General features: G+C 46.4%; 2 protein-coding genes across 5 annotated transcripts in view; one reads left to right on the top strand and one right to left on the bottom strand.

Moving 5' to 3' along the window:
* Positions 1–1,080: 1,080 nt before the first annotated feature.
* On the top strand, positions 1,081–17,991 carry SERBP1 (SERPINE1 mRNA binding protein 1). Of its 4 annotated transcripts, none has more exons than XM_040611024.1 (10): positions 1,081–1,585; positions 4,675–4,837; positions 5,786–5,923; positions 6,047–6,142; positions 6,739–6,813; positions 9,132–9,309; positions 12,538–12,585; positions 15,094–15,267; positions 16,259–16,297; positions 17,568–17,991. In XM_040611024.1, exons 1-10 carry the CDS (start codon positions 1,195–1,197, stop codon positions 17,622–17,624), a joined length of 1,359 nt encoding a protein of 452 aa, XP_040466958.1. In that variant the 5' UTR covers positions 1,081–1,194; the 3' UTR covers positions 17,625–17,991. The 4 variants fall into 4 exon arrangements, with proteins under 4 accessions (XP_040466958.1, XP_040466959.1, XP_040466961.1 ...); XM_040611025.1 differs by having other exon boundaries at positions 1,082–1,585; positions 6,071–6,142; XM_040611027.1 differs by lacking the exon at positions 12,538–12,585 and having other exon boundaries at positions 1,082–1,585; positions 6,071–6,142.
* Positions 17,992–25,707, bottom strand: part of IL12RB2 (interleukin 12 receptor subunit beta 2) — a gene marked incomplete at its 5' end in the record, with an annotated part of 24,474 nt that continues 16,758 nt past the window's right edge. Inside the window, one exon of the mRNA XM_040611028.1 lies at positions 17,992–25,674. Coding sequence (XP_040466962.1) covers positions 25,222–25,674 — 453 coding nt within the window. The remainder of the gene's footprint in view (positions 25,675–25,707) is intronic.

Here is a 25,707-nt window from a genome sequence, read left to right as displayed (position 1 = left end):
TGTATCTTCAGCAGAGCAATGCGTCCCCGCACTAACTCGATCTCTGAGCACAAGGACCGTGTCCACGCTCGCGCTTGCCCAGCCTCCATACGTGCGGTGCTTCCGAGCACTCGTGGCAACGATCTTCACCACCGCGAAGCAAGAACAATTTGCTTTCATTTCAAACACGGCAGCACTATCACCTGCCTAACCCTCCACGTACAACTCACAGGGTTTCTCCCTGAGTCCGCGCTGGGTCCGATGATGGTGGGTCCATCCCAGGGGACAAAGCCGCAGAGGCCGAGCGCAGTGCTGGCTGTCCCATGGCTGTCCCACGGCTGCACGCAAAGGCCCGGGCTGGGAAACCCAAAATGCCCATCTCCGATTCCACGCTCTTCAGAGCGGCAACAAGATGGAGAAGGGCAGACCAAGATACTCAGTGGTTTCCTGCATTTGTGCACTGACCCCAGTACGTGCCAGTATGAAGGCAGACATTCCTGACCGGGTCGTGTTTTCACTCCGGCGTACCAGCATGCTCTGCAAGTGTCTTAACAGCTGACTACACACTGTACCTTTGTTGCATCCAGCCTGCGTTATTTAATCCTTAAATAAGCTCTACGTGTACCCCTGTGGTTTTTAACACTTGAACAGGGGAATTTGTTGAGAACAACCAAGCGTGCGGATTTCGCCCCACGTTTTTTCCTCTCAGGACGTCCCTGAGGTGACCAGGTTGCGCACCGAGGGAGCGCAGGCCGCGCCCCCGCGCCCGGCAGGGGCAAGGCGCACAGCCCTGAGGAGCGCGGGCCGACCCCGGGGCGAACGGCGCCCGCCGCCGGGCACACAGGCCTAGCGTGCAGAAAGACGTTTAAAACTGAGGCTCATCGCGTCAGGTCCGGTGTCACCGCCGCCGGCACCCCCGGGACACCCCCGCGGCGGCGCGGCCCGGGGCGGCTGCGATGGCGGGCGGCTGCGCGCAGCACGCACAATGGCGGCGCGGGGCACGCCGGGAGCTGTGGTCCGTCGGGCGGGCGCGGGCGGCGGCGGGCGCGGGCCGCCTGCCGCTCCCGGCGTGCCCCGCGCGGGGTGAGGTGCCCGGATGTGCCCGGCGCCGGAAGAGAAGCGGGTCTCTTCGGGGCCGGCCATCTTGTGCGGCAGCGAGCAGGGCGCGGGGGGCCCGGCAGCATCGGAGGAGGATCCCGCCGACGGGGGCCCATCATGCCCGGACACCTGCAGGAGGGCTTCGGCTGCGTCGTCACCAACCGCTTCGACCAGCTCTTTGATGACGAGTCCGACCCCTTCGAGGTGCTGCGGGCGGCCGAGAGCCGGAGGAAAGAGAGCGGCGGCGGTGGCGGGAGCCAGGGGGGCGGCGGGGCCCGCGGCGGCCCGGCGGGCGCCCAGACCAACTCCTCCGGCGGGGCCGGCGGCGGCGGCGGCCCGGGTCAGGCGGGCGCCGGCGGCGGCCCCGGCAGCGCGGCCAAGCAGCTGCGCAGGGAGTCCCAGAAGGAGCGCAAGAACCCGCTGCCCCCCTTCGCCGCCTCCGCCGGGGGCGCCGCCGACCGCCGGGAGGAGGGCAGCGGCCAGCCCGGCGCGCCGCTGCGGAAGGAGGGTGAGCCGGGCCGCGGGGGGCTGCGGCGGGGGAGGGGGCCGAGCGCCGGGCCCGGCCCCGCCGAGGGGCCGCCCCTCGCCCCGCGGGGGCCGCGTCCCGCCGCGCACAAAGGAGGCGGCGGGAAGGCGCCGGAGCGCGGTGCGGGGGGGGGCCGGGCCGGGGCCCGGGCGGCGGCCTCGCACCCACGTGGGGGAGCGCATGGCGGGGCCGCCCGGGGCCGGGGGGCGGCTGGCGGCGGCCGCAGCCCGGGGTAACCGGGGCCCTGCGCTCGCTGCCGGCCGCACGTGGCCGCGGGCGGTGTGGCCCCGCGGGCCGGCCCGCGCGGAACGGAGCCGTGCGTGGGGCGCCGCCGTGCCGGAGCGGAGCGGGGCGGCTCGCCTGGCGGGCGGCGCGGAGGGCGGCGGGCTCCTCCGGGAGCAGCCAAGCGCCGTCCTGAGCTGGTGGGGTGTTGCGGGGGGCCTGGCGCATTTGACAGGGGGTGGCAGCGCCCGCGCTTTCCGGATCCCCCCGCCTCGTTTTTCTGGGGAACGGGGTTGACAGGGCTCGCGTAGGTATTTCACTGATGGGCTGTGTGAGTTCTCAGACGTGTTTGTGTAAACCCAGGAGACGTCGCACGCGGGAAACTGTGTTGGAAAAAAAGGAAAACAACAAAAAGTCCCGAGTACAAATAGGTTAAACGAATGTGCCGTGGGCAGAGTGACTGGCAGGACGCGGCCCTGCGCGAGGAGGGGTAGCTTTTGCGCACACATGTCGGCCCGTGGCAGGCAGCTGTACCCCGCACAAACCTCGGCACACCTCAGATTGCTCGGAACTCCCATTAAATTGGAATCCATGAAATGCATCGAAGTAAGGTGACAGCGGTTGACACGTGGGTGAGGAAGTAGCTTGGCAGCTGCAGTTTAACTCTGGAAGATCTTTACAGCAACGCGGCTGGTTCAGAAGACCCCAGCGCTGCGTGAAAGCGTCTTAACACCTGTGCATTTGCTGCAGTGCATGTTGCAGTATGACTCTCTGCCACCTTTTATGCTTTTTAAGAAAGAAGTAGTCTTAATATACGAGTTGTTCTAGAAAGCAGGCCTCCCAGACGTCACTTGAAAACACCTTGTGAGAAGCAGAAGTTAGGAACTGTTACAGTAGTCTTTGCTTATGGGTCTTCTGTACTTTTGTTGCTTGAGAGCTCTTTCTGTGTGAGGAATGCAATAATTTGTCCTGAGTCGCAATTTGCTGAGCCAGTGTCCTCTGGAAATATTAATAGTCAGATGCAGAGTTGTGGTGGTGTCCCTCGGGAGGTAAACCTGAAATATGGCAGTGTCTGTGGCCAACACAAGAGAACGCAGAAGGTTTTTGGCAGGGCTAGCACTCCATGTTTACCTCCTGGTTTTCACATTCATTTTCAAGAGCAAGCACTACTTCACTATGAAAAAAGTACTTTGTGGCTTATTATAGCAGTGAAGCAGAAAGTCAGGCTTGCTTTTGTAACTGTCTATGGTGCACTGTAGTAAACAAAGTCACTTTCCAGTTTGAAAATTTTTGGGTTTTGTGTGGGACAGTGTTCTAACACCATAAAGTTGTTTGATGCCATAGTATTGACAGGGTTTGCTGCGTACCTTGTGAGTGTATTGCATTTTGAAACTATTCCACTATGTAAGGATGCAGAGTATTTGACTGGTGAATTACCAGTTCAAAGCTTTATGATACTAAGGAAAAGGTATTTTTGGTTAGGCTTCACCAGGTTTTTTGAGCACAGGGTGTTGAACTCAAAATTCAAAAGACATGGAATTATTCCTTCCAGTTCTGCAGCATACCTCCTATGTGGCACTAGCCTGTTTGCTTTCCTTGCTGAGCTTTACCTCTTAAAATAAAATGGGCCTTCTTAGTTTGAGAGTCCTTTTCAAAGTAAATGTTAGTGAGTTTAACCCCTGCGTTTCCTCAGGGAGTAAGGATTACTTAGCAAGCAATGTATGTCATGCAAACTTCATATTAAGTACAGCTTGTAAGGTAAGGAAGACATTGTTCATTTGGGCGTGTTGGCTTGGATATCATTACAACTGTAACTTCTCTAGCCCCACCCAAATAGGACATTGCTTGTTAGGCAGGACCTTAGTTCTTTAAAAAAATTTAAAATTGGCAGCATTCGATTTAAAAGATTGTTCACAATTATTGAGCCAGCCTCAGTGGCTTGCTTAGTGTTTCTTCCCTAAACATTTTGGCAAGAAAACAGCATAACAAAGCAATAATGTGTTTGTCCAGATCTTTCTAAAGAAGAGTAAACAGGCCTTTCGGAAGAGTGGAAAACTGCATTTAAGATCTTTCAGAAGTCTTAGTGAGAGAGGTAATGCCCATCGGAAGTTACTATTATTTAAAAAAAACCTAATCTTTCAGAGGGCATAGAGGAGGGAAGGAAGAACACTAGCCGGTTCAGTAGCAGAGTGTATTCTTAAGCTATTTCAAGTGCGTGCATGATGAGGTGAGCCTTTGTCAGGGAGTGTGTATCAGGCTGTGAGGATTGGTGTGGATGCAGACACCATTTAGTCATTGACCAGTACCTACCGTACTGGGATGCAAGTGACACCTGCTTGGGCAGGGTGGCCCTGCCCTGGGTCATACAGCTAGCCAAAAAAGTTCCCAAGAGCACAGTGAGATGAAGCAGGGTCACTGTCATAGGGTCCAGCCTGGTGATGCATGTCAAAATCAAAAACACTTGTTCTACCTGAAAAGCGCCTTTTGGGGGGGTGGGGGTGGAGGTGGAAATCTTGCTTACCTTGATCCCTCTTTGAAAGTTGACCCCATCATTTTAACATGGATTACTAATGTATTGTGTGCTCTGACAGGTTTTGTTTCCTGCAATATTGTAAGAGCATACACTTGCAGAAAATAGTTTGAAATGCTGTGGAAAAATGTGAATCAGAAGTGTCAGTGATATACAGTTACTTTGTTATAAAGGTATAGTTTCTCAGATTATCTACTCATAATGCTAGAAGAAGAACGTTAATTCCATCTTACCTTCAGTATTCTTTTATGGTGTTAGAATCAGTATCTCTCCCAGAGCAGCTCTGCATTCTGTTGATGTGTGTCACCTAATGTTTCAGGGATAAGACGTATTGGCAGGAGGCCTGATCAGCAGCAACAGCAGCAACAGCAGGGAGAAGGCAAGCCTATTGACAGGAGACCAGAGAGACGACCTCCTCGTGAGCGCCGCTTCGATAAACCTGCTGATGAGAAAGGCGAAGGAGGAGAATTTTCTGTTGATAAGTAAGATTTTTTTTTTTTTTAATCTTGCATGACAAAGAACTTTCCTAGCTTTTTTAGGAAGGGCCTGTCTTGCATTTTGCTACTAAGGTAAAACCTAAACAAACAAATAGCTGAATGAATCAAAATTTAACTGATTGAATTCAATTTTTGTCACGCACAAGAAGAGCATATCTCATCTAGACTATAACTCTTCCCTTTTCTGTGATTTTGTTTACAAACTCTTTACAAACTCAACTGGAGTTTTAACTGGGAGTGATCCAGCATGATCAGTTCCATTGGCATGTCTGAAAATACGGTTTAAATCATTAAGCTAGCCACTGTATCTCTCTAAATCTATAGCAGATAACTCAGGAAAGGAGCTTGAGTATAGCTGTTGCCTGCAGGATGAGATCTGTTTGCTGTTAATCCGTACAGCTGACTTAAAGCCAATAGGAGTTTGTCCATGTAGGTGTTTACACCTTGTCTGCAGTGGCTTCAGATCTGGAATTGGTGAAACTGTCTTATATCTAGGCAAGATCTAAAGTGTGTTGAGTATCGTGAGGGATCCAGAATCCAAGTGTTCTGAAAGTAATGTTCAAATATTAAAATTGTAGTAGCTGAAGTTAAAATCCTTTTTTAAAAGCCAAGTGGGATGAATACAAGTTAAATGGAAATTGTAGTGTTGGCTAGGTAAGTAACACACTACAAACGCTAAATTTTGGAATTTACTGCCAGAAGATGCAAATGAACAGTAATCCTTTGAAGCGATTGTTTCTGGATTTTGAAATGTGGGCATTATATATGTGGGTTTTTTCAGTGTAGTAATTTGGCATTGAAGTTAGAGCCTCAACACAGTTATAAACAGTAATTATCAAAGGAAAAGCAGGTAAATAAAAATCTCAAAAGAGAACCTTAAAAACCATGCTGTAAATATTTGGAGGTGAAATACTGACAGTTGTTCCATGCTAGACCCATTCTTGACCGACCTATGCGTGGACGTGGTGGACTTGGAAGAGGGCGTGGACGCGGCCGTGGAATGGGCAGAGGAGATGGGTTTGACTCTCGTGGCAAACGTGAATTTGACAGACATAGTGGCAGCGATAGATCGTAAGTCTTTAACTTTTTCTATTATTTATTTTTTTTTACTATTCTTTACAATTAAATAATGTTTTAAAATTTGTCTTTGAATTTCTGTATCTGGACACTATAATGTTAACTCAGTTTTGTTAGTTCTGTTTCACATTCACATTTCAGCGGCCTAAAGCATGAGGACAAGCGTGGTGGCAGTGGATCACACAACTGGGGAACCGTCAAAGATGAACTAACGTTAGTAATCTGTAATTGCTCAGAAAACTATTAGCCAAATGTTAATAAAGCCTAATTCCTAAGGCTTGTAATGTAAAGATTCAGCTTACGTTTTTTGCCTTTTGATTTTTGTGATTTTTGTTACTCTGTTTAAACAATGTTTGCAGAATCAAGAAAATGAGCAATTTCTTGTAACATAAGAGATGGGTTTGCTGTTAAAACTGCAGTTTGGAGAAATTTGGAATGGGGGTGGTGTCTTGTGCTGGTTTTTGAACGGTTCTTTTACTAGGGCAGTTTAACAATTTTGATTAAAGTTAAGTATGCTTTTTTAGAAGTATTACACTGAAAAGAGTATTTTTAATAACCAGATCCATTTTGGATCTCAGGGTATGGCGGGAGGCTTTCAGAATGGGTACTAGTGCTGGGAAAAACTGTTAGTAAGGTGAAAAGCAGAGAATTTAAAAGGCACAGAGAGCACCCATCCTTAATAAAATAGTTAATGTTAAAGAAGGGTGGGTTATGTAAATCCGCTATAGAACTTAGTCATTAATCTTATGGAGCTTTAAATAGGGGTGAACTTTTGAAAAACCCAAACTCTAAACATTATGTAATTGCAGTGAGTTGGATCAGTCAGCTGTAACTGAGGAAACGCCAGAGGGAGAGGAACATCCGCCTGCTGATTCTGAAAATAAGTGAGTAGCACCCCTCTTAATGTTCCTTCATTGCTTCAGAGGTAGTATTTCTTCACCTTTAACCTTGGATATTTATTCCTACTTCTGTTTTGCCAAACTAAGCTGATACAAAATTATCCACAATGCTGCTGAAAGACTTATCTTTAAAAAGTGCATGTCTAAAAACTAACTGGAAACTGTTATGTTAGTGTCGTGTAGGCTCTTAGGTCACTTTCAGATGTAGTTATTAATGATTGGTTGTTATACGCTTACAGTCTTGGGATTGCAGCTTCTAAATACCAAATCCAAAAGCATCTGAGCTCATAACTAGGTAGAACCACCAAGCAAAAGGGACAAAATGATATTCTGCTGGTGGAAGGTAACTTTTTTTTAAACTTAGCTTTTCAAAACAGCCATCAAGACTGTGACTAGCCTGTCAGAGAATGGTTGTATCTCTTTCATTCTCCAGCTTCTGTGCATGCAGGCAGTTATTGAAGAAGTTAACTTGATTGCTTCTCATTCCACTTGGATACTGTTATGGAAGCAAGCAGAGACTGGATGAATGATACACAGTAACTAGAGAAGCAGAACCAGAAGTAGTGATACTTGCAGTTGATGTAAAAACGAGATACAAATTTTTGTGGTAGTGTGGAAACTTGTATTTAATGGGGAGTGTGCTTTATGATGGATTCAGAAAATGGCTAACAGCTAAGATAGAATTTTGAAATACTTGTTTGCACAAGATTTCTAACCTGGAGTTTGCAATAGCTTGATTTCCTTATTAATGACTTTGATTAGTGGTAAAGAGGGTACAGTTACTGTGTAGAGAGTAAGAAATGGATTGAGCTTAAAAAAAAAAAAAAAAAGACTAAATGCCATTACTTCTCGAAGGTGTTGGTGGTCCAAGGTTAAGGTTATCTTGTAGACAGCAGTAGTATGAGAATTTTTAAGGAATTACAGCTTGGATATCCGTCAGAAAACGCAAGCTAGCTAGTCCTTAAAAGAACTATATCTGTTGGAAATCCAGATATCTTAAATTTGCTACCTGCCGCATTTCCTGCATCTTTATTAGCAGCAGTGTCCTGGTGTCTTGCTTGACCAGGTACTGACCCATCCATGTGCAGATCAGTTATCTGCAAAATTCTGCAGGCTCTTTGTGTGTGTCATAGTTTTCCTCAAATCTGCAGAAAATACGTACTCTTCTCAGTTTCAAGCGTAATGCATCTGTTGTAACCCATCAGTTTTCTTCATAGAGAAGCATCTTTACATGGGTTAGTTTTCAGGTTGGCTAGTTTGTGGATCTGAACCTAAATGTTTCGGCAGAACTGTAGGCTGTTTTACTGCAGTAAAACCTGCACGATACTGAGGGCTGGTGTCTTTACCTTGAGCAAAAGTGGCTTCTGAATATACACAGTGTCAAAACCCATGCTGTTCTACAGAACGAGAAAAAAAGAAATATGGTAATTTTGACATAAAAATCTCTGCTTTACTACGTTAAAATTAATGGCTATGAAATGAAAACCTTTTGAATTGAGGCTTTCATGATCTCTTTGCTGCAAATACATGGCACTAATTTTCTGTTCGGAAATTTAGTTGCATAAAGACACTGAAGAATGACTGGAGAATTGACTGCCTTGTAGTTGGAACATGATCTGTTACTGAGCATAGTGATTGTGTGTTTTATTTTTAAAAATAGCTCTTTGGCAAAAGGTAGAGGCATCAAAGACTTGGAATGAGGTGATACATTGCATGAGTAACTGAGTTGTATGAGTTGTTTTTTTCAAGTCGGCTGAAAATAAAAATTGTTTGTTAGTTGGGAAATTAACGATTATCTTTAGTTCAATAAAGGAAGCAGACTATCCAAAGCTGATTAAATTCTGGTTTTTTAAAAAAACGAAAAATCTTGAAAATTGAGGGAAGAACAAGCTCGCTCTCACTGGCTTAACTTGAACTTTTGGGAGAGAGGTACCTCAAAAAGGGTGGGGAGGAAAGCTCCAAACAAGTCCATTGCAGAAGTTAGGCTTTCATATTTGTAAAGAAAACTCATTCATGTGGAGAATAGATGGCATGGGTCAGTGTTCATTTTAACATTTTGCTGTGCTCACCATTTAGTTGCTTAAAGGTGTCTGGCTGTGATATTTTTTATTTTTTTTTTTGGCACGCTGGCTTAAGGAGGTGAGTTTTCATGTGTGCTTTCTGCGTGGTGGGAGTGAGGGGTTTTTCTATATGCTTCTTAAGTGCTAAATACTAATCTGGTGCCGATTAACAAGTGACTTTGGATTTGTACGTTAGAATGTGAGTTCTAAGTCATGATCATAATATCCATGAATTTACTACAGAGAGAATGAGGTTGAAGAAGTTAAGGAAGAAGGTCCTAAGGAAATGACCCTGGACGAGTGGAAAGCTATTCAAAGTAAGGATCGTGCAAAAGTTGAGTTCAACATCCGTAAACCAAATGAGGGTGCTGATGGGCAATGGAAAAAAGGATTTGTTCTTCACAAGTCAAAGAGCGAGGAGGTAAAGTGACTTTCAATATTTGCTAGTATCCAGATTGTATAGGCTTTTCTATTGATATGCATTTCTTGGAGCGGAAGCTCCGTTCTTCTAGACACTGACCTGTAGCTAAAAGTCTGTAAGGGAGCAACATTTCTCTTAATAAAACTGGAGTTAGGCTCCAGTTTTATTAGCGTAAGCAGCCACTTTACTGTGGGTAGTTTTAGCAGTTGATCTGTACCCTTATGTTGGTGCATGCTGTGATATAGTGAGACTGGAAACCTGCTGCATCTGGGCAGGTAACTTTAAGGACTGTCTTTTGATGAACTTTTTAGAAGAAGGTTGTCAATGTCAAATTTATTTCTTTGCTTTTTTTTTTTGTTGTTTTGTTTGTTTTTAAAAAAAGCTTATGTTATTTAGTATGTTAGTCTTATGCAGTACACAGACTTAGGATGCTTGAAAAAATACTGGTCATGTCTCGGACACCTTAACACCTAAACTGTTTCTCTTATGTTTGTAACATGGGTATCTTCTCATTTTGTAATGTTAGGTGGACAGCCCTCCTTGAAGCTTTTGAGCAACCAGGTGGAATTACCTTTGTATACCTCGGTGATATACAATGGAGTTGCTGCAGAATTATTTTAAAATTGTAGTTTTTCAAGCATATTCGTTTTAGTTGTTGCAAAACTTTACTCTTCCAAGATTGTGAGAGTGGCAAGGAGACACATACTCTTTGGCTTTAGAAGGGAGGGAAGTGCTAAGAGCTCTGCTTTTAGTGCAGGGCTGCATTAATCTTTGGTTTTGATCTTTGCTTTTAACACTCTGTAATAGCTTAAGTGACCCACTTAAGATAATGGTGGCCTGCAACTTTGTCTGCCAGATGGTTCTGACTCCCTTTGAAGTAACTAGATAGTATGTAATATTCTGTTCGGTGTTCTAGCGTGTATTTCTGCTCTTTCACACCTTGTCAGTTTTTTCTTCTTGTAAGCTGGGGATGTAATGCTGATGGGAAGGCACTATTCAGTACTTTCCGATGAAAACTCCATTTCTGATCTCGTTGAACTCTGAATGAGTTTGACTTTGTCACAGTCGTGCTATTTTCTTGCTGTGTAAGGTAGTTCAGTTCGTCAAATGATTGAACATCTTTTTGTTTACCTTTAGCTGTTTGGTGTTTGAAGTGTTTATTAAATACTGTTTTCTCTGGCTTGCGTAGAAAAGGCAAACTGAGACTTAAATGTTCCTGTATGTTAAAAAGAGTATATTTAAACAGAGGTATTTATATGCTTTACCAAGATTTACTAAACCTGTAGTCCTTCAAGTTCCCCCAGCCCCAATCCCTCCAAAGCAGATTTATTTGACATTTAGTCAGCTGAAGATGGTTGTCTTTAACATATTTGCATGTATGACAGTATAATAAGATGGTGTACTTCTGGCTAATCTAGAAAGATCTGTACTGTATTTTCCATTTGAAAAATGAATTGGTAGTTACCTCAAACCCAAATGGAACCAGTGAGGATAACTGATCACGTTACTTTCATGGAAGAACTGACATTATTAGTAGGTTGTTCTGGTTGGGGGGTGTATTATACTAACTTCTCTTCAAAGAAACGAGTCAGATCTTTTTAGCACTATCACATAAGAAGTTAACAGTCCCTTCCTGTGTAAGCACAGTAGTGAGATACTAACAAACTGCCTTTAAATCTCAATGCTTTTAGCCTGCTTTTATTGTATGTCCAGCAGATGTCTTTCCCCATTTCACTTACTGTTCGCTGATATTGTGGGAAGCAGCACAGGGGTTGTTTGTGAAGTATTGCAGCAGAATAGCTCTATAATCGGTATGCATTAGGAAAGCCTTCATTGTTGCTCCTTTTTGAGCAGGTTTAGAAGGTGAAATATCTTTAAGTTATGACAAAACCTACCAGTCACCTGCTGTTCTTCTGTTTGCCCTCTTGGACATACTTATGAGTCATGAAATCAAGGTTGATGTAAGGTTTCTGTGACTCTTAGTGACAAGAAGAGAGTTTATGTGTGGAACTGACTTGGTTTATAGGTTAATTCTGGTTTTCAGCCCCAAATCTTCTGTACTCTTAGAGTTGAAAAATCACAGTGCGCCCCCGTGGACTTTCTCAAAATTTGCGGTGTTGTGATGACTGCCCTCATTCCTGTAGCCTGAGAGCTACTGGGAGAATGCCCTAGGAGTCTGTGGGAAAAGGGAATGTGAGGTTCTAGTACTGTTCATCTGCCTTGGTCTCGTGAAAGTGCTGTCCTCCTCCTCCTCCTTGGGCTCTTCCCTGAGGGGTGAAATGCCTGACCCTATCTGAGGTCTTTCCTCTTTTTGACATTTGCTATGCGATTTCTAGAAAGTGATATTTTTGTATGAAATGAACTCTTAATACTGTCTCAAATTCTTGCTGGTTTTATGTGAAATCCATGTGTATTGGCAGCCCTAGTCTAATGAGACTTTCCAGGAGACTGGGTTATGCTGTTATGCCATGAAATAGAGATCCTTGGTTTTTTTTTCTCTGCAGCTGGTTTAGTGGCTTGTGTCTGTTTTAAGTTCTACTGGCGTACAGCTGAACAAAAAATGGAAAGGGGTTGTGTTGTGGAGAGACCTTAAAATTTGTTTGAAAAGTTGGATCCAAGTCTCCTGGAAAGACCGATACCCTAGTAGATCAGTTCCTCCTCCGTGTATCTGCTTGTGCTGTGCCTCTTTCCTGTGCCTTTAAACTTTCCTGCCGATCTAATAGCTTCCTTAGAGGAGGTTGGAATGGGAGACCGAGAAAAACGTTTTTGAAGAGAGTACTTCATCTTCTCAAAATTTAGAGGCGTGACTCTTGAATCGAGGCTCTGCAGGAACCTTTTCTCACTAACAGTAGTTTTAAACGTCGCACCCTCTTACCTGTCTAGTTCTGTACGCAGTGTGCCTGATGTGTTGAGGTGCTGGAGATCAGCCTGCACGCGCGGACTCTACTGGAGTTTCCAGCAGCTTGTGTTGAACTTTTTTGGTACTGATCTGAGATTTCTCTTGTCTCCACACCTGTGGTATGGTCCATCCTCTAATCTTTCTGGATGCTTGCACAGCTGTTGTTCTCATCCTTTTGCTGCTTCACGTGCTCAGTGACATCTGTATCCAGCAAGTTCATGTGACCTTATTACCTGTTGTTTCTGTATGTAGTTGAGTCTCATTTCTTCCTTTTGTTTTCTCCCTTTGTTCCTTTTGTCACTTTGGCGTGGACACGCAACTTTCATCAGACAAAGGCGATGACAGAAATGCAGGGGAGTCTGCTGGAGTCAAATGAGGTACTGATCCTTTATATCTAACTGGTAATACCTGTGTTTTAATATGAGCCCCTTCTGAAATGGAAGGTCTGGATATTAAGAAGTCACAAAAAGAGAGAATAAAAGTAGATGCAATATGGAGCTCTTCTGTCCATGCCTGTTGTCTAACTGTGCACCATGTAGGAGCCTTCATGATTAGTACCCTTGCTCCTAATTGAGCTGAATTCACACCTTATCATAAAAGCTTCTATCATGAGTCTTTTTATTTTTTGTTGTTGCTGTTTTTCCATATCTCGCTGTCTGCTTTGGCCCCCTTTCCCTTAGTAGCTTGTTCTTTATTTTTGACAGCCTTTCCCAAGACCCGTAAGTGCAGCAGTGCCTTCAAGAAGCTATCACTTACTAGATCAGAGCGGTATTGAGAGTTGCCAATACATATAAATGCTTCCAAAAATGATTCAGAGTGAACAATTTGTATGGTATGTCTGTGACTGTTGTCGCCTAAGTGAAAGAAGAGGATGAGGAGAATATGCCAGGTCTTGTACTGGTGGGGTTTTAAAGTAGCTTTGGATAAAATCATTGGGTTACATATAGAATTTGCTATTTGTTGGTTTAGTGGTGAAATCAAGTTGTGAAGATGCAAGGTTTTTGGTAGACTGTAGTGTTTCTATTTTAGGTGATAGCGTAGGGAAGGAAGCAAATAAAATTATTGTACAAATCCGCTGATACTACCTCTCACAAAAGAAAATGTCCTGTGACTACCAGTAAGTTGGAAATACAGTCTCAGTACCCTGCAGTGATCAAAACTGTAGATAAAATATTTAGTGGTAAGAAAGGAATGAAAACAATAACAAAAGGTGTTGTGTATGGTTTCACAGATTGTTGGTGTACTTGCTGAGTAGTGCCATGTCAGTCTGAGATGTGGAATTACTGTTCTCTGAAAAATAACTGCTTAGGCTAACGTCCTGAGTTTGGGAAAGAGATCTCTGAGGGAAGGGTATCAGTTCAGATCTATGAAATCAGGAGTGGGACGGAGACCAGCTGTTAATGGAATACATCTCAGTCAAATGTGCTTGAAAGAAAGCAGCATAGAGGGATATTTCTTGTGCCCAATTAAATTGCAGTGCTCTCCACTGCATGACATCGTGGAGGCCAAATGTTCAGCTGGACGTGGAAAGGGATAATTAGATTGATGGGGGAGAAGGCTCTTCATGGCCCTGTACATTATGGTGCTTGTGACTGACTCACAGAATCCCTGAAAGCAGCTTTCAGCCTTTTGACTGTAGACCTCTGTATCCATTGGCTGCCTTATGAAGGATCCACAAAGGGTAATTAAAGGGTGTAGGGCTTAATTGCACAATATGTTGCCTCTGAAAGTCAGCATACTGTGTAAATTACACCACAAGAAGTTAGAGTCAGGAAGCTTAAGCATGCTAGTGGCATTTCTGTAGGGAAAAAAACAAGCAAATTGATAATTGCTTTACCAGAAGTTAGGGGCTTATAGGAAAAGAAAGCATCGTATGTTGCCATGTTTCCAGAATATGATGACTAGACCTTGTAATAGGCAGGGTGCTGGACTGGGTAAAACCCTTGGTCTAATCCAGTGTGGTTGGTTGTACATTTTGTGTATCATTGTAGCTGCCAAAATCTGACTTACTACATGGAAAAATTATTTGTACAAAATAGGAAAAATAATTACTTTAAAACACTTGGTTCTTTTTGCGTTCAGTGTGTGATAATTTAAAATACTTGAATGTACTGAGTAGTAGCATTTATGGTGTAGACATTAACTCTTTGGTGCATACCTTGCTCCTTGAAGCTCCGGTTTCTCTCTGTGAATGCACCAGCTGTAAGTGTTGTATCATGGCAAAGGCGATGGAGAGTCCTGTTTTGCAGTGTAATTGATGAGCTGGTTCTCTGTTTTATCAGTAATGTTTTGGCTACTTCAGTTACATTGTGTTTGAACTCGTTATGCCTCGTTTGCTGTTCGTTATGGCTAATGCAAACCAGTAAGGGATTCTTACAGTCTCCCTTGTTTTAAGTAGTTATACAGAGCTAAGCAAATGAGAATGTACTCATTGAGCAAAACAAAGATGGGTTACCAAGTAAGTATTTATAAAGAATGAAATGAATTGATAGAACCTGAAGATTTCTCAGGATGCAAAGTAAGAAGAAGAGAAATGCCAGAAAACAAGGTTCTGTACTGGCTTGCTGCTGGTTAGTTCGGTCTCGGAGAAGCCTAAACTCCAGAGCTTCCCTGAATTGTCTTGGAAATGCAAAATACCTTTGTTTGCTGAAGTGCTTGTTTGATTACCTGTGTGTGGTTTTGTTGTCCGCACAAGCGGTATGACTTGATTCCTAACAATTCCTGCGCTGTCTTTTAACCTGAATCAGTCAAGGTAATCGTAATCGTTCGTCAGTATGAGAGTGCATTTGGAGGTGAACGCGTACTCTGTGATGGTAAGAGTGCAACTACAGATGAAAAGGTTTCTTTGGTGATTTTCCTTACTCACGAGGAAACACTCATTTCAGGCTCATGCTGAGGACTCTGTAATGGATCATCACTTCCGCAAGCCAGCAAATGATATTACATCCCAGCTGGAGATCAACTTTGGAGACCTTGGCCGCCCCGGACGTGGTGGCAGAGGGGGACGGGGTGGCCGAGGACGTGGTGGCAGGGCCAGCCGTGGAGGCAGAACTGACAAGGTGAGTAGCTACAGCTTTCATCTACAAAGGAGCTTAGTTTCAGTTGTTACTAGGATTTTCATACAGATAGTTTTAGGCATCTTCCTTATTTCTGGGGAGTTGCTCTGACGACAAACGCCACATTTGAAAACCAAGTCAAGTGTCTGTTCTTACAAATTTAAACTAGGTTACTGTTAGGGCAAAAGGACGAATGTTTTAGCAGTGTTCTCATTAAACACGAAAAAGGGAGGATGGGGATAGGTTGGGTTAAAAAAAAAAGGTGCCCACCTTTTGTATCTAAAGCTGAAAAACGACTTTTCAGTGCGGACGGATCTGAATGTACTGTGAGGTGCTTCTGTTGGTGCCAGAGCAGAACTGCGAGCGCTAGAGAGGTTATTGTCAGGTACAGTCAGGACGGTGTATCTGCATTGTGACCTGTTGGGGGTGAAAGACTGGTTTTACAGCTGCATGCTGTATCTTGAAACTGAGGAATTTAGATTTTTCATGTGGAAATGGGGTTCTTACTGGGTTTTTTTCCTCTAATCTGCAGTAATTTTTTTCCTCCTGTAGTTCCAAAGCCCTAAGGAAATACTCAGGGAAAGTACCAAATGAGGTTAGGGAGAGAAGATGTAAAGTTGAAGTACTGTAGTGTAGCTACAGTAAAGGTGTGGTTTAATATGGAGCACTTACTCAGCTTAAATCTAATCAAATTGTTACTTACTAGAAAATGAGTCTGTGTGGTGTGGCTTTCTTCACATAGACCAGACTTGCTCATTTTTGACTCTTCTAGGACTCTTGACTCTTGTTTTCTCTTTTACACTGGATCGCTTTAAATTTTAGGCTTAGTAGTTGGAAAACTTTCCCGTTACCAATATAAGAAAATTTTAAAGAATTGAAGTTAAATGATGGTGGGGTTTGCTCTCGAGTTGTTTCACTAATATGGCATCTTGCTTCAAGAACAAAAAACTTTCCTGCAGCCTATTTTATGTTGACTTTGTTTATTTCCTTTCAGTTGGTTAAGGAGTTTGACGTGATCCACACGCCCAACCAGGTTGGTGATCTCTGCTGGCACTTGTGTACGTTATGTGTGAACAAGGCCCTCCCGTTGCAGGGACGGTAACTCCCGTCCTGCAGCGGGTGGGCTTTTTTGGCTTGCGTTCCGCTTTTGTGTAATGAGCAGCCGGAGATACTAAGGCTAGAGGCTGAGGACCCTGCTATTACTTTTTAACTTCAGTTTGAGGGCTGGGTATTTCTGTAGTGTCTTAGTCTTGCCTACAGGTGTTGATACCACTTTTATTGGAATGCTTTACATATATTTCTTGATAAATGACTGTCTTTACAGGAAATTGCACTGTCTTGGCTTTTCCTACTCTTCTCTTCCACAATCCTCATGGACAAAGTCAAGAGTATTTTAAAATACTTAATTTCTGCATTTAATTGCAGCACTGTTCTTTAGGTGCAGTACAGAGCCTTTTAAAAAATCTGTTGGGAAGCACTGAGGAGATTTTTAACTTAAATGTATGAATTTCTAGGGCTAGGTTGGCACAAAAATTCTCTTTATCAACAGCTAGTTTGTGACTGGGGAAAAATTATACATGTGAAACTTAATTTGTGCTACAGACAGGCCTTTTCTGTAACTCTTGTCATGTCCGTTGTTAAGAATTGATGGTTGTGTGCTAGTGGAATGGTGTAAACTCACGTGTAGGGATCTCTTGGATCCTACAATGGAGACAGAGATGTAACCTTGTGCAATAATCATGTGCAAACTAGGTTTGTTTGCCTGTAATGCCTCTTCCGATCTTTAAAGGTCTCTTCAAACCTAAACGATTCTAAGATTCAGATGTAGGCTTTGTTTTAAAAGGTAGTACAGGAGACTTCCTAGTCCTTGGGATAAAGGAGAAAAGATAAGTGTTGCTTATCATGGAGGAAAAAAGTTGCTCTGGTAGTAATTTGTCCAGCACCATCCTGCTCACTCTGCTGTACTGTGTACCTCCGTGAATCCTGGCATTTCCCTATTGAACAGGGTTCAGGTTAAAATAGTTTTAAAAGGAGGAATTCCCACTGCTGTTTGTCTGGGGTGCAGGGAGTCCCCCTGCCCGCAGCTGCCCCCAGCCTGTCTGCAGAGGGACAGAGGCTTAACCTTGTCCCCGTGCCCGCCGGCTGGCCCCAGTGTGTGCCAGCACCTTGCGCTGCCCCGCTCCGCTGTGTGCTGAGCTGTCTTTGCCTGCTGAGTGGAAGGACTTTGTAATGTGTGAAGAATTAGAAACATGGTAGGGCTTGATGCTGCTGAAGGTCGTAACTTTCTGATGTTTCTCTTTCAGTCAAGTGCTTCTGCTCCTGATGTAGATGACCCAGAGGCTTTCCCAGCTCTGTCCTAAACTGGATGTCATAAGCCAACCCTGCCCTCGTCGGGCCTTCCTCTCCGAGGCTTGCATGCTTAAGGATCCTAAACAACTAAGAAATTAAAAAGAAAAAAAAAAAGAGGAGACTGTCATTCATACCATTCACACCTAAAGACTGAATTTTATCTGTTTTGAAAATGAACTTCTCTCGCTACACAGAAGCAACAATATGGTAGTCAGTTTTGTATTTAGAAATGTAATGGTAGCAGGGATGTTTTCATAATTTTTTCAGAGATTATGCATTCTTCATGGATACTTTTTTGTATTGCTGCTTGAAAATATGCGTTTCCAAACTTGAAATATAGGTGTGAACAGTGTGTACCAGTTAAAAGCTTTCACTTCATTTGTGGGTTTTTTTGTTTGTTTGTTTTTTTGTTGTTTTTTTTTTTTTTTTAATTCAGGATTTTAAGACATTTTCCCTGAACTACAAACTGGGTTTTAATTATCGCACACTATTTCTGTTTCCTTAATTCCTGTTTAGCCCATGGTTTTTTGGATTATGTGAAACTTTTAATTTGGCAGACTGTTAGTGCTATATGGAATACTAACTCCTGGAGTACTTTAGTTTTAATGCTTAATTTCAGACTTGGAAAACCAGTCATTTTTCATCTATGGTTTACACAAAATCTTTATACAAAATTGATACCAGGTACTTGAAAAAGATTGAAAGCACATTGGTTTATAGTTAAATACCTGTGTATGGATCCAGCAGTGATGATGTGTGGATAATTGGTCTAAACAGTTCTTTAAAAATTAATGTATTACACCTTTCACTCACCCATTTTACCTTTATTCCCTCCTCCTTCCTTCAACAGTACAAGTTGCTTTGTTGGCCGAAAAAAAAAAAAGTTTTTAAATTATCTATGCTTTTTCTTTGAGAGGGTACCCTGTAGATTGGAGTAACCTTTCCTGTTGTTGGAGCTGGGAGGTGGGGGAAGGTGGCAGCTGTTGCTCTGGCTGGGGTGTGGAATTTAGCAGCAGAGTCCGTGGACGCGAGTACGTCTGTACCTGATGTACTCGCAGCACTGCTCCGGCAGTGGCAGCTCTTCTGAAGAAGAAACCACAGGCCTTGGCTGGCTCTGGCAGGAGGGAGTGTTGGCTTACTGTTTCAGACGGGGACATTGCAATCTGTGCGTGATACAAGAAAAAGATGCAAAACAAAACTCCAGCATTAACCTCTCCCATCAGAATTTTGTTTTGGCTTTGTGCAGTGCTTGAGTTCTGATTGCTAGCTGACAAGTGAATGTTTTTCGGAGAGCGATTGTGAGAAACCCTTTCTACCCCTGCCCTGTAGAAATTTGCCGTAGGTTTAATTTAATACATGTGAACAGGAACATTACCACTTCAGTACACAAAAGGAGTTGAGACAATGACTAATGAAGAGGGTTTCTTAGGGTTTTTATCTGCAGCATTTGTTAGGAGGCTAGAAACAGGTTTCTCATTTAATGTTTTACACTTTGGACAGCTTATAACATATTTGTAGTTTCTTAACTAGGTAGATAGAAAACAAAAGGTAACGCCCTATTTTTTTAAAAGCTGTACAGGACAGGCAAAAAGTATTGGAGACCTTTGAATAAGAAATATCAAACTCCTTAATTGTGGTGTTTAGCTGGCTTGCTTTGTCTGAACTATTTTCTACAAAAGTTTTTGTTGTAAACCACTGTTAATATCATTGGATTAGACTTTCTAGTGCACTCGCCTATAGTTTGAAGTACCAGGCTGTGAGAAGGAGGCAAGTTTTCAAACAGTGGATGGTAAAATCTCTTGGTTCATTTCTCCTGACTCTGAGCTGATCTTACACAGGTGCTCGGTGTGGGGGCTGTTGCTGGTCCAGCACCGAGTTGTTACTCTTCCCTCTTCGTGGTTTGGTAGTACGTGTTGCAGTTCCAGTGTTAGGGACATCTTAGCTATTGCTATTAGATAAATGCCTCGATACGCAGAAACACAGAAAAGCTTTCTCTATAATAAAAATCTCCCCTTACCCAAACTGTATATTTGCTGTTTTCAGTTGCCACAGCTTTTTTTTCCGGATGACTTCCAGCCAGCCAGTTGTTTGGGGCCCTGCTAGCTGGGCTTGGTCAGGAGCTTTCCCTTCTGCTTCAGAGCATAGAGCAGTTCCCCGGAATGGCATGTCACCTACGATTTTCAAGACAGCTTGTACTTAACAATTGGTCCGTCTGCTGTTCTGATAGATGTAAATTTGCCTCTTTCAGTCCGTTTGTGTCAAGAACTAAAACTGTGAACATATATCTTTAATATTGGTGGGTGTTAACTGAAATAAAGGTTTATTTTCATGCTCTTTTAAAAATGTCATGAAAACATGGAGATGTAACCACTTAGGTTAATAGCGTCTCGTCTAGGTTCTGCCCCAAGAGGTCCAGTCTGCCTGTGGTGATGGTGCCCAGGTGTTTCCATTGCCAGGAACGGACTTTGCCTTGGGAAGATGTCTCCTGAGTGGCTTACGATTAATGAGCTTGCTCTTTAGTAATGTTTTCTGTCCTCTCGCTTGCTACTTTTGCTGTCATGCCAAATGCAGAGGACTAGACCTTTTAAAATCTGAACAATTTGAAAAAGATGGTCAGCAGAAAAAGTTGGAGAGAAGCGGAGAGAAGCACATGGTGCAAATCTTTTGAATGTAACGATGGCAAGGTTTGAGCATGAAAGTTCATCTTACAGGTCGAATGCCGCTGATGCTGGGAGGAAACAAGACTGATAATAAATGCAAGTGTTAGCTGTGTGGGATGGGACGTAAATTCTGAAACATTAGAAGTTGGTGTGAATACTGGTGTTTGCAGTTCGAGGAGTTGAGACCGCTCTTCAACTGTAATGACTCTTTGCCTGTGGAGATTGGTTTGCATAGCCACACCTCTTGTTTTAATAAACGCGGGACACATGCCTAAAGCTGACACTTCCAGCATTTGCTAACCTGCTTCTTTTCTAAAATCATTGCAAGGACCGTGTTCCCTTCATGTTGTGCTGCTGGTGTGGTCTGCCTTTGCCAGGTAACAGCTTCCTGGCCGGGCTCAGGGTGTGATTGAGCAGGCACCGCATGTCCCCGGGGTTGGCAAGTCCCCCGCTGTGCTGGCTGCTGCCCTAGGAAAGCCAAGAGTCATATTCCTGCTGGGGGGGTGCGACCTGAGAGGGGGCGGGGGGACTGTTTGTTTGCCCTTGCTAGGAGACTTCCAGGTAGGAGTTGGAAACATTTGGTTGTTGTCTTAATGATGATGCTGTTTGTCTCTTGCGGTTGGAGCGAGGCTTTATGTGAAGCCCCGCACGGTGATGTATCTAGGTGCTTGATGAGCAAGGAAATAACACTAGTGTTCTGTTGTCCGGATGTTGAAGATCAATATGCAGAAATAGATTAATGACAAAATTGTTATTTAGTTTGCCTTCTTTTGTTAAAAAAACAACTTTCTTTTGGCAATAGGTGTCTAATTTGGTTGTATGCAGCTGACTTGAGGTACTGATTTGTCTGCGATGCCCAGCCAGAGTCCAGTTGCCAGATCGGGTCTGGAGAGGCCAGGAATGGGAGTTCTGTTGTCTTGGATGTCTGACCCAAGTCCCAGTGAGATGTTGGTCTTTGAGTGACTTCAGGACAGTCTTCAGAGGTGGGAGATGTCTGCGTACTGGGCTGGAGACCAAAGCTTGGAACCAGCCGCTAGACCCAAAAAGCGAAATGGCAGAGCTGGCACTTTGTAAAAAAATTCTCGTGCACTTTGTGTAGCTGGTGGTGCGAGTGGCCTTGTGCTGGGGACATGGGGAATGGTGCTTCACGGCCTTGCTGGAGATGGGTCGGGGTGTCGTTTGCCTCCCTTCTGTCTGTTACTTTCACAAGTGAAATACTTGAGAGTGAAAAGGGGCAGTGCAAGAGGAGGGCGTAGACTAACAAAGCTGTTCTCACATTCTGAGCCCTCGCTAAGGAAGTGGCCTTGGGTCTGTTCCTGTTGGGTGCGGCGGTGGCTGTCCCTGATGGGCTGTGGCTGGGGCCTGCAGGCTGTCGCTGCTTCTCCAGGACTGAGGTTTGCGGGGTTGCAGGGATTCATGTGCTTTGGCTCGAGTTGGAGGGTGTGCAGGACTGCCCTGGCAGGGTTCCCCACAGATGGGTTGGAGCCTGCTGTCACTTCCATTCCCTGGGAGAGAGAAAGGCAAGCAGGAACTTACCAGCTTTTTTTTTTTTTTTTTTCTCCTCCGTGTTTCAGCAATGATGACAACTTTAAGATAAGCAAATAAACCTGTGGACTTGGTGTGCTACATGGCTGTCACCTGTGTGCAGCGTCTCAGTTCTGGGTCGTCGTACAGCTGTCGGTGTGTGTCCCGTGTTGGCAGGGCGGTGAGCTGCCGGAGAGCCCAGCTGGGCCGGTGCCCGTGGGGATGGCTCGGTGGGAGCAGAGGCTGCTGCCGTGTGTTGGTTCGCTGCCCTAGGGCGTGAGCTGGCCCGAAGTTACCCAGCGGTGTCCTTGAGCTGTCAGACGTTGCTGCAAAGGTCATCAGAACCCCGAGAGGTGATGGAGCTCTGCTTTACTCGTGTGCTCTCTGCTGGGCAGGGTGAAGGTGAATGGGATATGGGATCGGGTGAACTGCAGCCTTCCTGTTCAGCAGGTTGAGTTGGCACATGCCCAGTTGTGTTTGGGATTTGTGCTTGACAGATTGCAGGATTCCTGTTGCCTTGTATGGAGCACAAGGAGAAGGCTGGCTGCTGCCCTTGCTGCTGAGAAAGCGCCTGGAGGTCTGGCTGGCTCAGTGAGCCGGTGTGGCCCTTGTGGGGCAGCCATGGGGAGCAGGAGGGAAGCGTGTCAGGGTGAGGTGGCTGTTGCTACTTCCATGGTTTTTAGTGCAGCAGTTCCCTTTAACGGTGGACTGCTGTCTACCTTTGTGAGACTTGGATGAAGAGGCTAAAAGGGGTGGCTGCTCTGCAGGTTGCTTGTGGGCTGCTCTTGGCAGCTGTTTTTTTGTGGAAGCCCATCTTCTGTCCCCTGTGACCCTGAGTGTGGAGGTCCTGGGCCACTTTCGAGGTGGCAATGAGGATGCAAACAAGACCCGGGGTTGAAATACTATCCCGAAATACAGCTCAAAATAAATTTCTGGTAACTACACGAGTAGGGCTGCATTGCGGAGCTGCTGCAAAGCCTCCCTGCTCTCCTGGGAGCCTGCAGATCAAAAGATCCTTTGCAAGTGTTGGGTGGCAAGGGTGGAGCGCACGTGGCTGTGCTGTGTTCTAGTGAGTACGTGCGCCTCGGGCGAGAGGCTGTCGCATGTGCTCACAGGCACAGCTGGGAATCGTGATTCTTCAGCGCTCTGGCGGTGCAGGTAAGTATTGTCGTCCTCCAGTGACTGCTGAGGTACCTGGTGGGAAGAACAAGCTTTGCCGCAGCCGTGATGGGAGGAGGATCCCTCGGCACGTCTGGGGGAGGTTGGCAGCCTCCTGACGCAGGTGAACTGAGAGGTGGGTGCAGGGACCGGTGGGGGATGGCTGGCGCTACAGCCAGCGCCGCAGCAGGAGCAGGCATCGGCAGCGGTGTTGGTGCCACAGGGGAGCCCTGGGGTGTGCACCGTGGGGTCGCGGGGCTGCAGCGCGCTGGAGCTGCTACTGGAGTGTGGCTCCCGCTCCTCGCAGCGTTCCGCCACACTCCCTCCCCTCCACTTTGGGAGAGCGCTTGCCTGGGCGGTAGCTGTCTTTCTATCTGTTCCTCCGTCCCTTATCCCAAAGGCTGCCTTCGGGAGGAATGCTGCATGCTGTTGTAGCCCTGGCTTTGCTTGCAGGCTCTGGTTACTGAGCGCAGTGAAGTGGGGTCAGCCAGGGGCTCCCACGCGCTGCTGGCTGCTGGGGCAGCTGAGCTGCTCTGCCCTTAGCAGGACACAGCTCCTTCCTAGGGCTACCTGCGGCTGCGGGCCGGCAGCAGCTACGTTGGCGCTGGTGGCGGTACTTTGTTTTGCGGTATGCAGAAACAGAAGGCTGGAGAGCTCAGGTTTGAGAAGAGCCAGGGTGCTTGTGATGGCTTGTGCTGATCAAAGAGGCGTGCTCTGGGCGTTGCTGGCAAAGCTTAACGCCAGGAGAGCTGGTGCCAGAGTTTGCATTTTGTGTTCCTAAGAAACTTTAAAACTCTGGTGCACGCACCTATGTCGATAGACTCACCCACTGCAGAGGTGGGGGCGCAGCGTGGGTGGAGGCACAGACCTTGGCACACCGGGCCAGGTGAGCAAACCCTGGTGTCAGCCTGGCCTGCAGTGCCTTTGGAGTGCGTGGGCCTCCTGTAGAAGGTAGCATAGCCACATCTGGAATGAAAACGGGCAACAAGCCACCAGAGATCTCCCTAACCCAGCACTTGAGTTTTGCTTTTCACATGAAGCGAAAGGCTGTGGGGAAAGCCGTGGCCTTGAGGTAGAGCCATGTGATGCAGGTGCATCTGGCTGCGGTGTGAGGAGACCTTTGCAGGGCGGCTGTGGGCTGGTTCCTCGCCGCGTTGGACCGTGGCTGTTCATGGAGGTGCTCTGAGGTGGTGCTGGTATCACAGGAGGGGTTCGTCACCAGCTTGTGCCACTGCCCAACAGCTTGTGTAGCCGCGGATGGAAAGCAGCCACTCGATCCTGGGGAGGAGGAGGAGGAGGATGCTCCAGGTAAGGTCAGGTCTGGACTACCTCAGCAGCAGTGCTTTGGCTTTATTTTTCAAGACACCTTATTCTGTGTAGAGCTGCAGCGTAGCACTTGAGCTTGACCAGAGAAAACAACAGGAAACAAATAGCAGGTTTCCAACATTTTATTTATATATACACACATCTAGTAAACAAAGTCATTAAATGTGTAACACTTACTTCAAACCTGTAATTAGAATATTTCAATAAATGCTTTAAATTCATTCCACCAGCCCATCTGCACATGTGCCTGCCTGTTGCCTTTATTTCTGGAGCGGGTTTCTCTGTGGCCGCCCTGAGCCACGAGGGCAGGCGGGGGGGCTGAGCTGCCGGCCCCGCTCCGGCCGTGTTCCCGCTGCCCGCGCGGGCTGTAGCACCGGTGCTGCGGGGAACGCGGTGACTCGGTGCCGGTGCTGGGGCTGCGGTGGGGAATGCTGCTGGAGGGCGTGAGGCTTGGCACGGGTGGGTGCGGGTGCTGCGTGTGGCATCGCTGACCCGCTGCGCGCAGCCGGAGGAGCGAGGGCTGGGGTGCTGAGCGCCGGCCCCGGTGCAGCCCCTCGCTCTTCCCACGCGAGCGGCGGCTGGGGTGGTGTTGAGCACGGCCCTGGTGCCTGGGGGGGGGCCCAAGCCGGGCTGAGCTGCTGGTGCTCAGGCAGCGGGGCAGGGGCCCGAGGCAGCCAGCCGGAGTAATTAACAAAGCTCTGCAGAAGGCAGGTCGCGCAGTCCTGCGCTCACCGCTGTCTGGCCTCGGTTCCCCCGGCGTGCGGTGTGGGGAGCTGCTGTGCGGTACAGCGAGGCGTGACGGGCAGTGCTGAAACGGTCCTGAGCTGGGGGTCTTGTCAGTTAAATGTTACCAAGTGCAAGTTACTGGGCTGGCTCTGCTGACACACACTGAGTAGGAAAGTGCCAAAAAATCGGGCCAGGCGTACATCGCCCTGACCACCTATCTTGTGAACGAGCTGCAGCTTATTTTCACCGTAGCCAAAGTCACGTTCCCTTCATAGGAAGCTATGGGTGTCAAAAAAGTTGTCGGGAAGATGGGGAGTGGGTCGCACTCGAGTTCAGGGAGGTCTTTGGTAGTGCCTGTGACTGGGGGGAGGTACGCAGCGTCCGTGTTGGCGACAGGGTTGGCGATGTACTCTGGGCCGGTCTCTGTGTGCTCCATCGCCTCCACCACAATCCTCTTGTAGAGGTCGGGAAGCTGCTGCTCATAAACCTCCCCGTCCGCCGTGCTGGGGAGAGGCTGGTATTCTGTCTCCTGCCCCGAGCCGCTGCCCAAGAGGAGCTTGTCCCGGTGCCCAGGCTTCATGAAGGCTTCCTCTACTTGAGTTATTTCAGGCTCTTCAAAGCCGCTGGTGCTGCGCAGGGGCAGGCTGCAGGGCAAGCCCAGCTCGCCCTCGGGGTGGGCATTCGTGGCAGGGATAATTAA

Source organism: Falco naumanni, chromosome 11, assembly GCF_017639655.2.
Source record: "Falco naumanni isolate bFalNau1 chromosome 11, bFalNau1.pat, whole genome shotgun sequence".
Lineage (NCBI taxonomy): Eukaryota > Metazoa > Chordata > Aves > Falconiformes > Falconidae > Falco > Falco naumanni.
The sequence above is the reverse complement of the archived record's forward strand: the minus strand, read 5'-3'. Positions and strand labels throughout refer to the sequence as shown.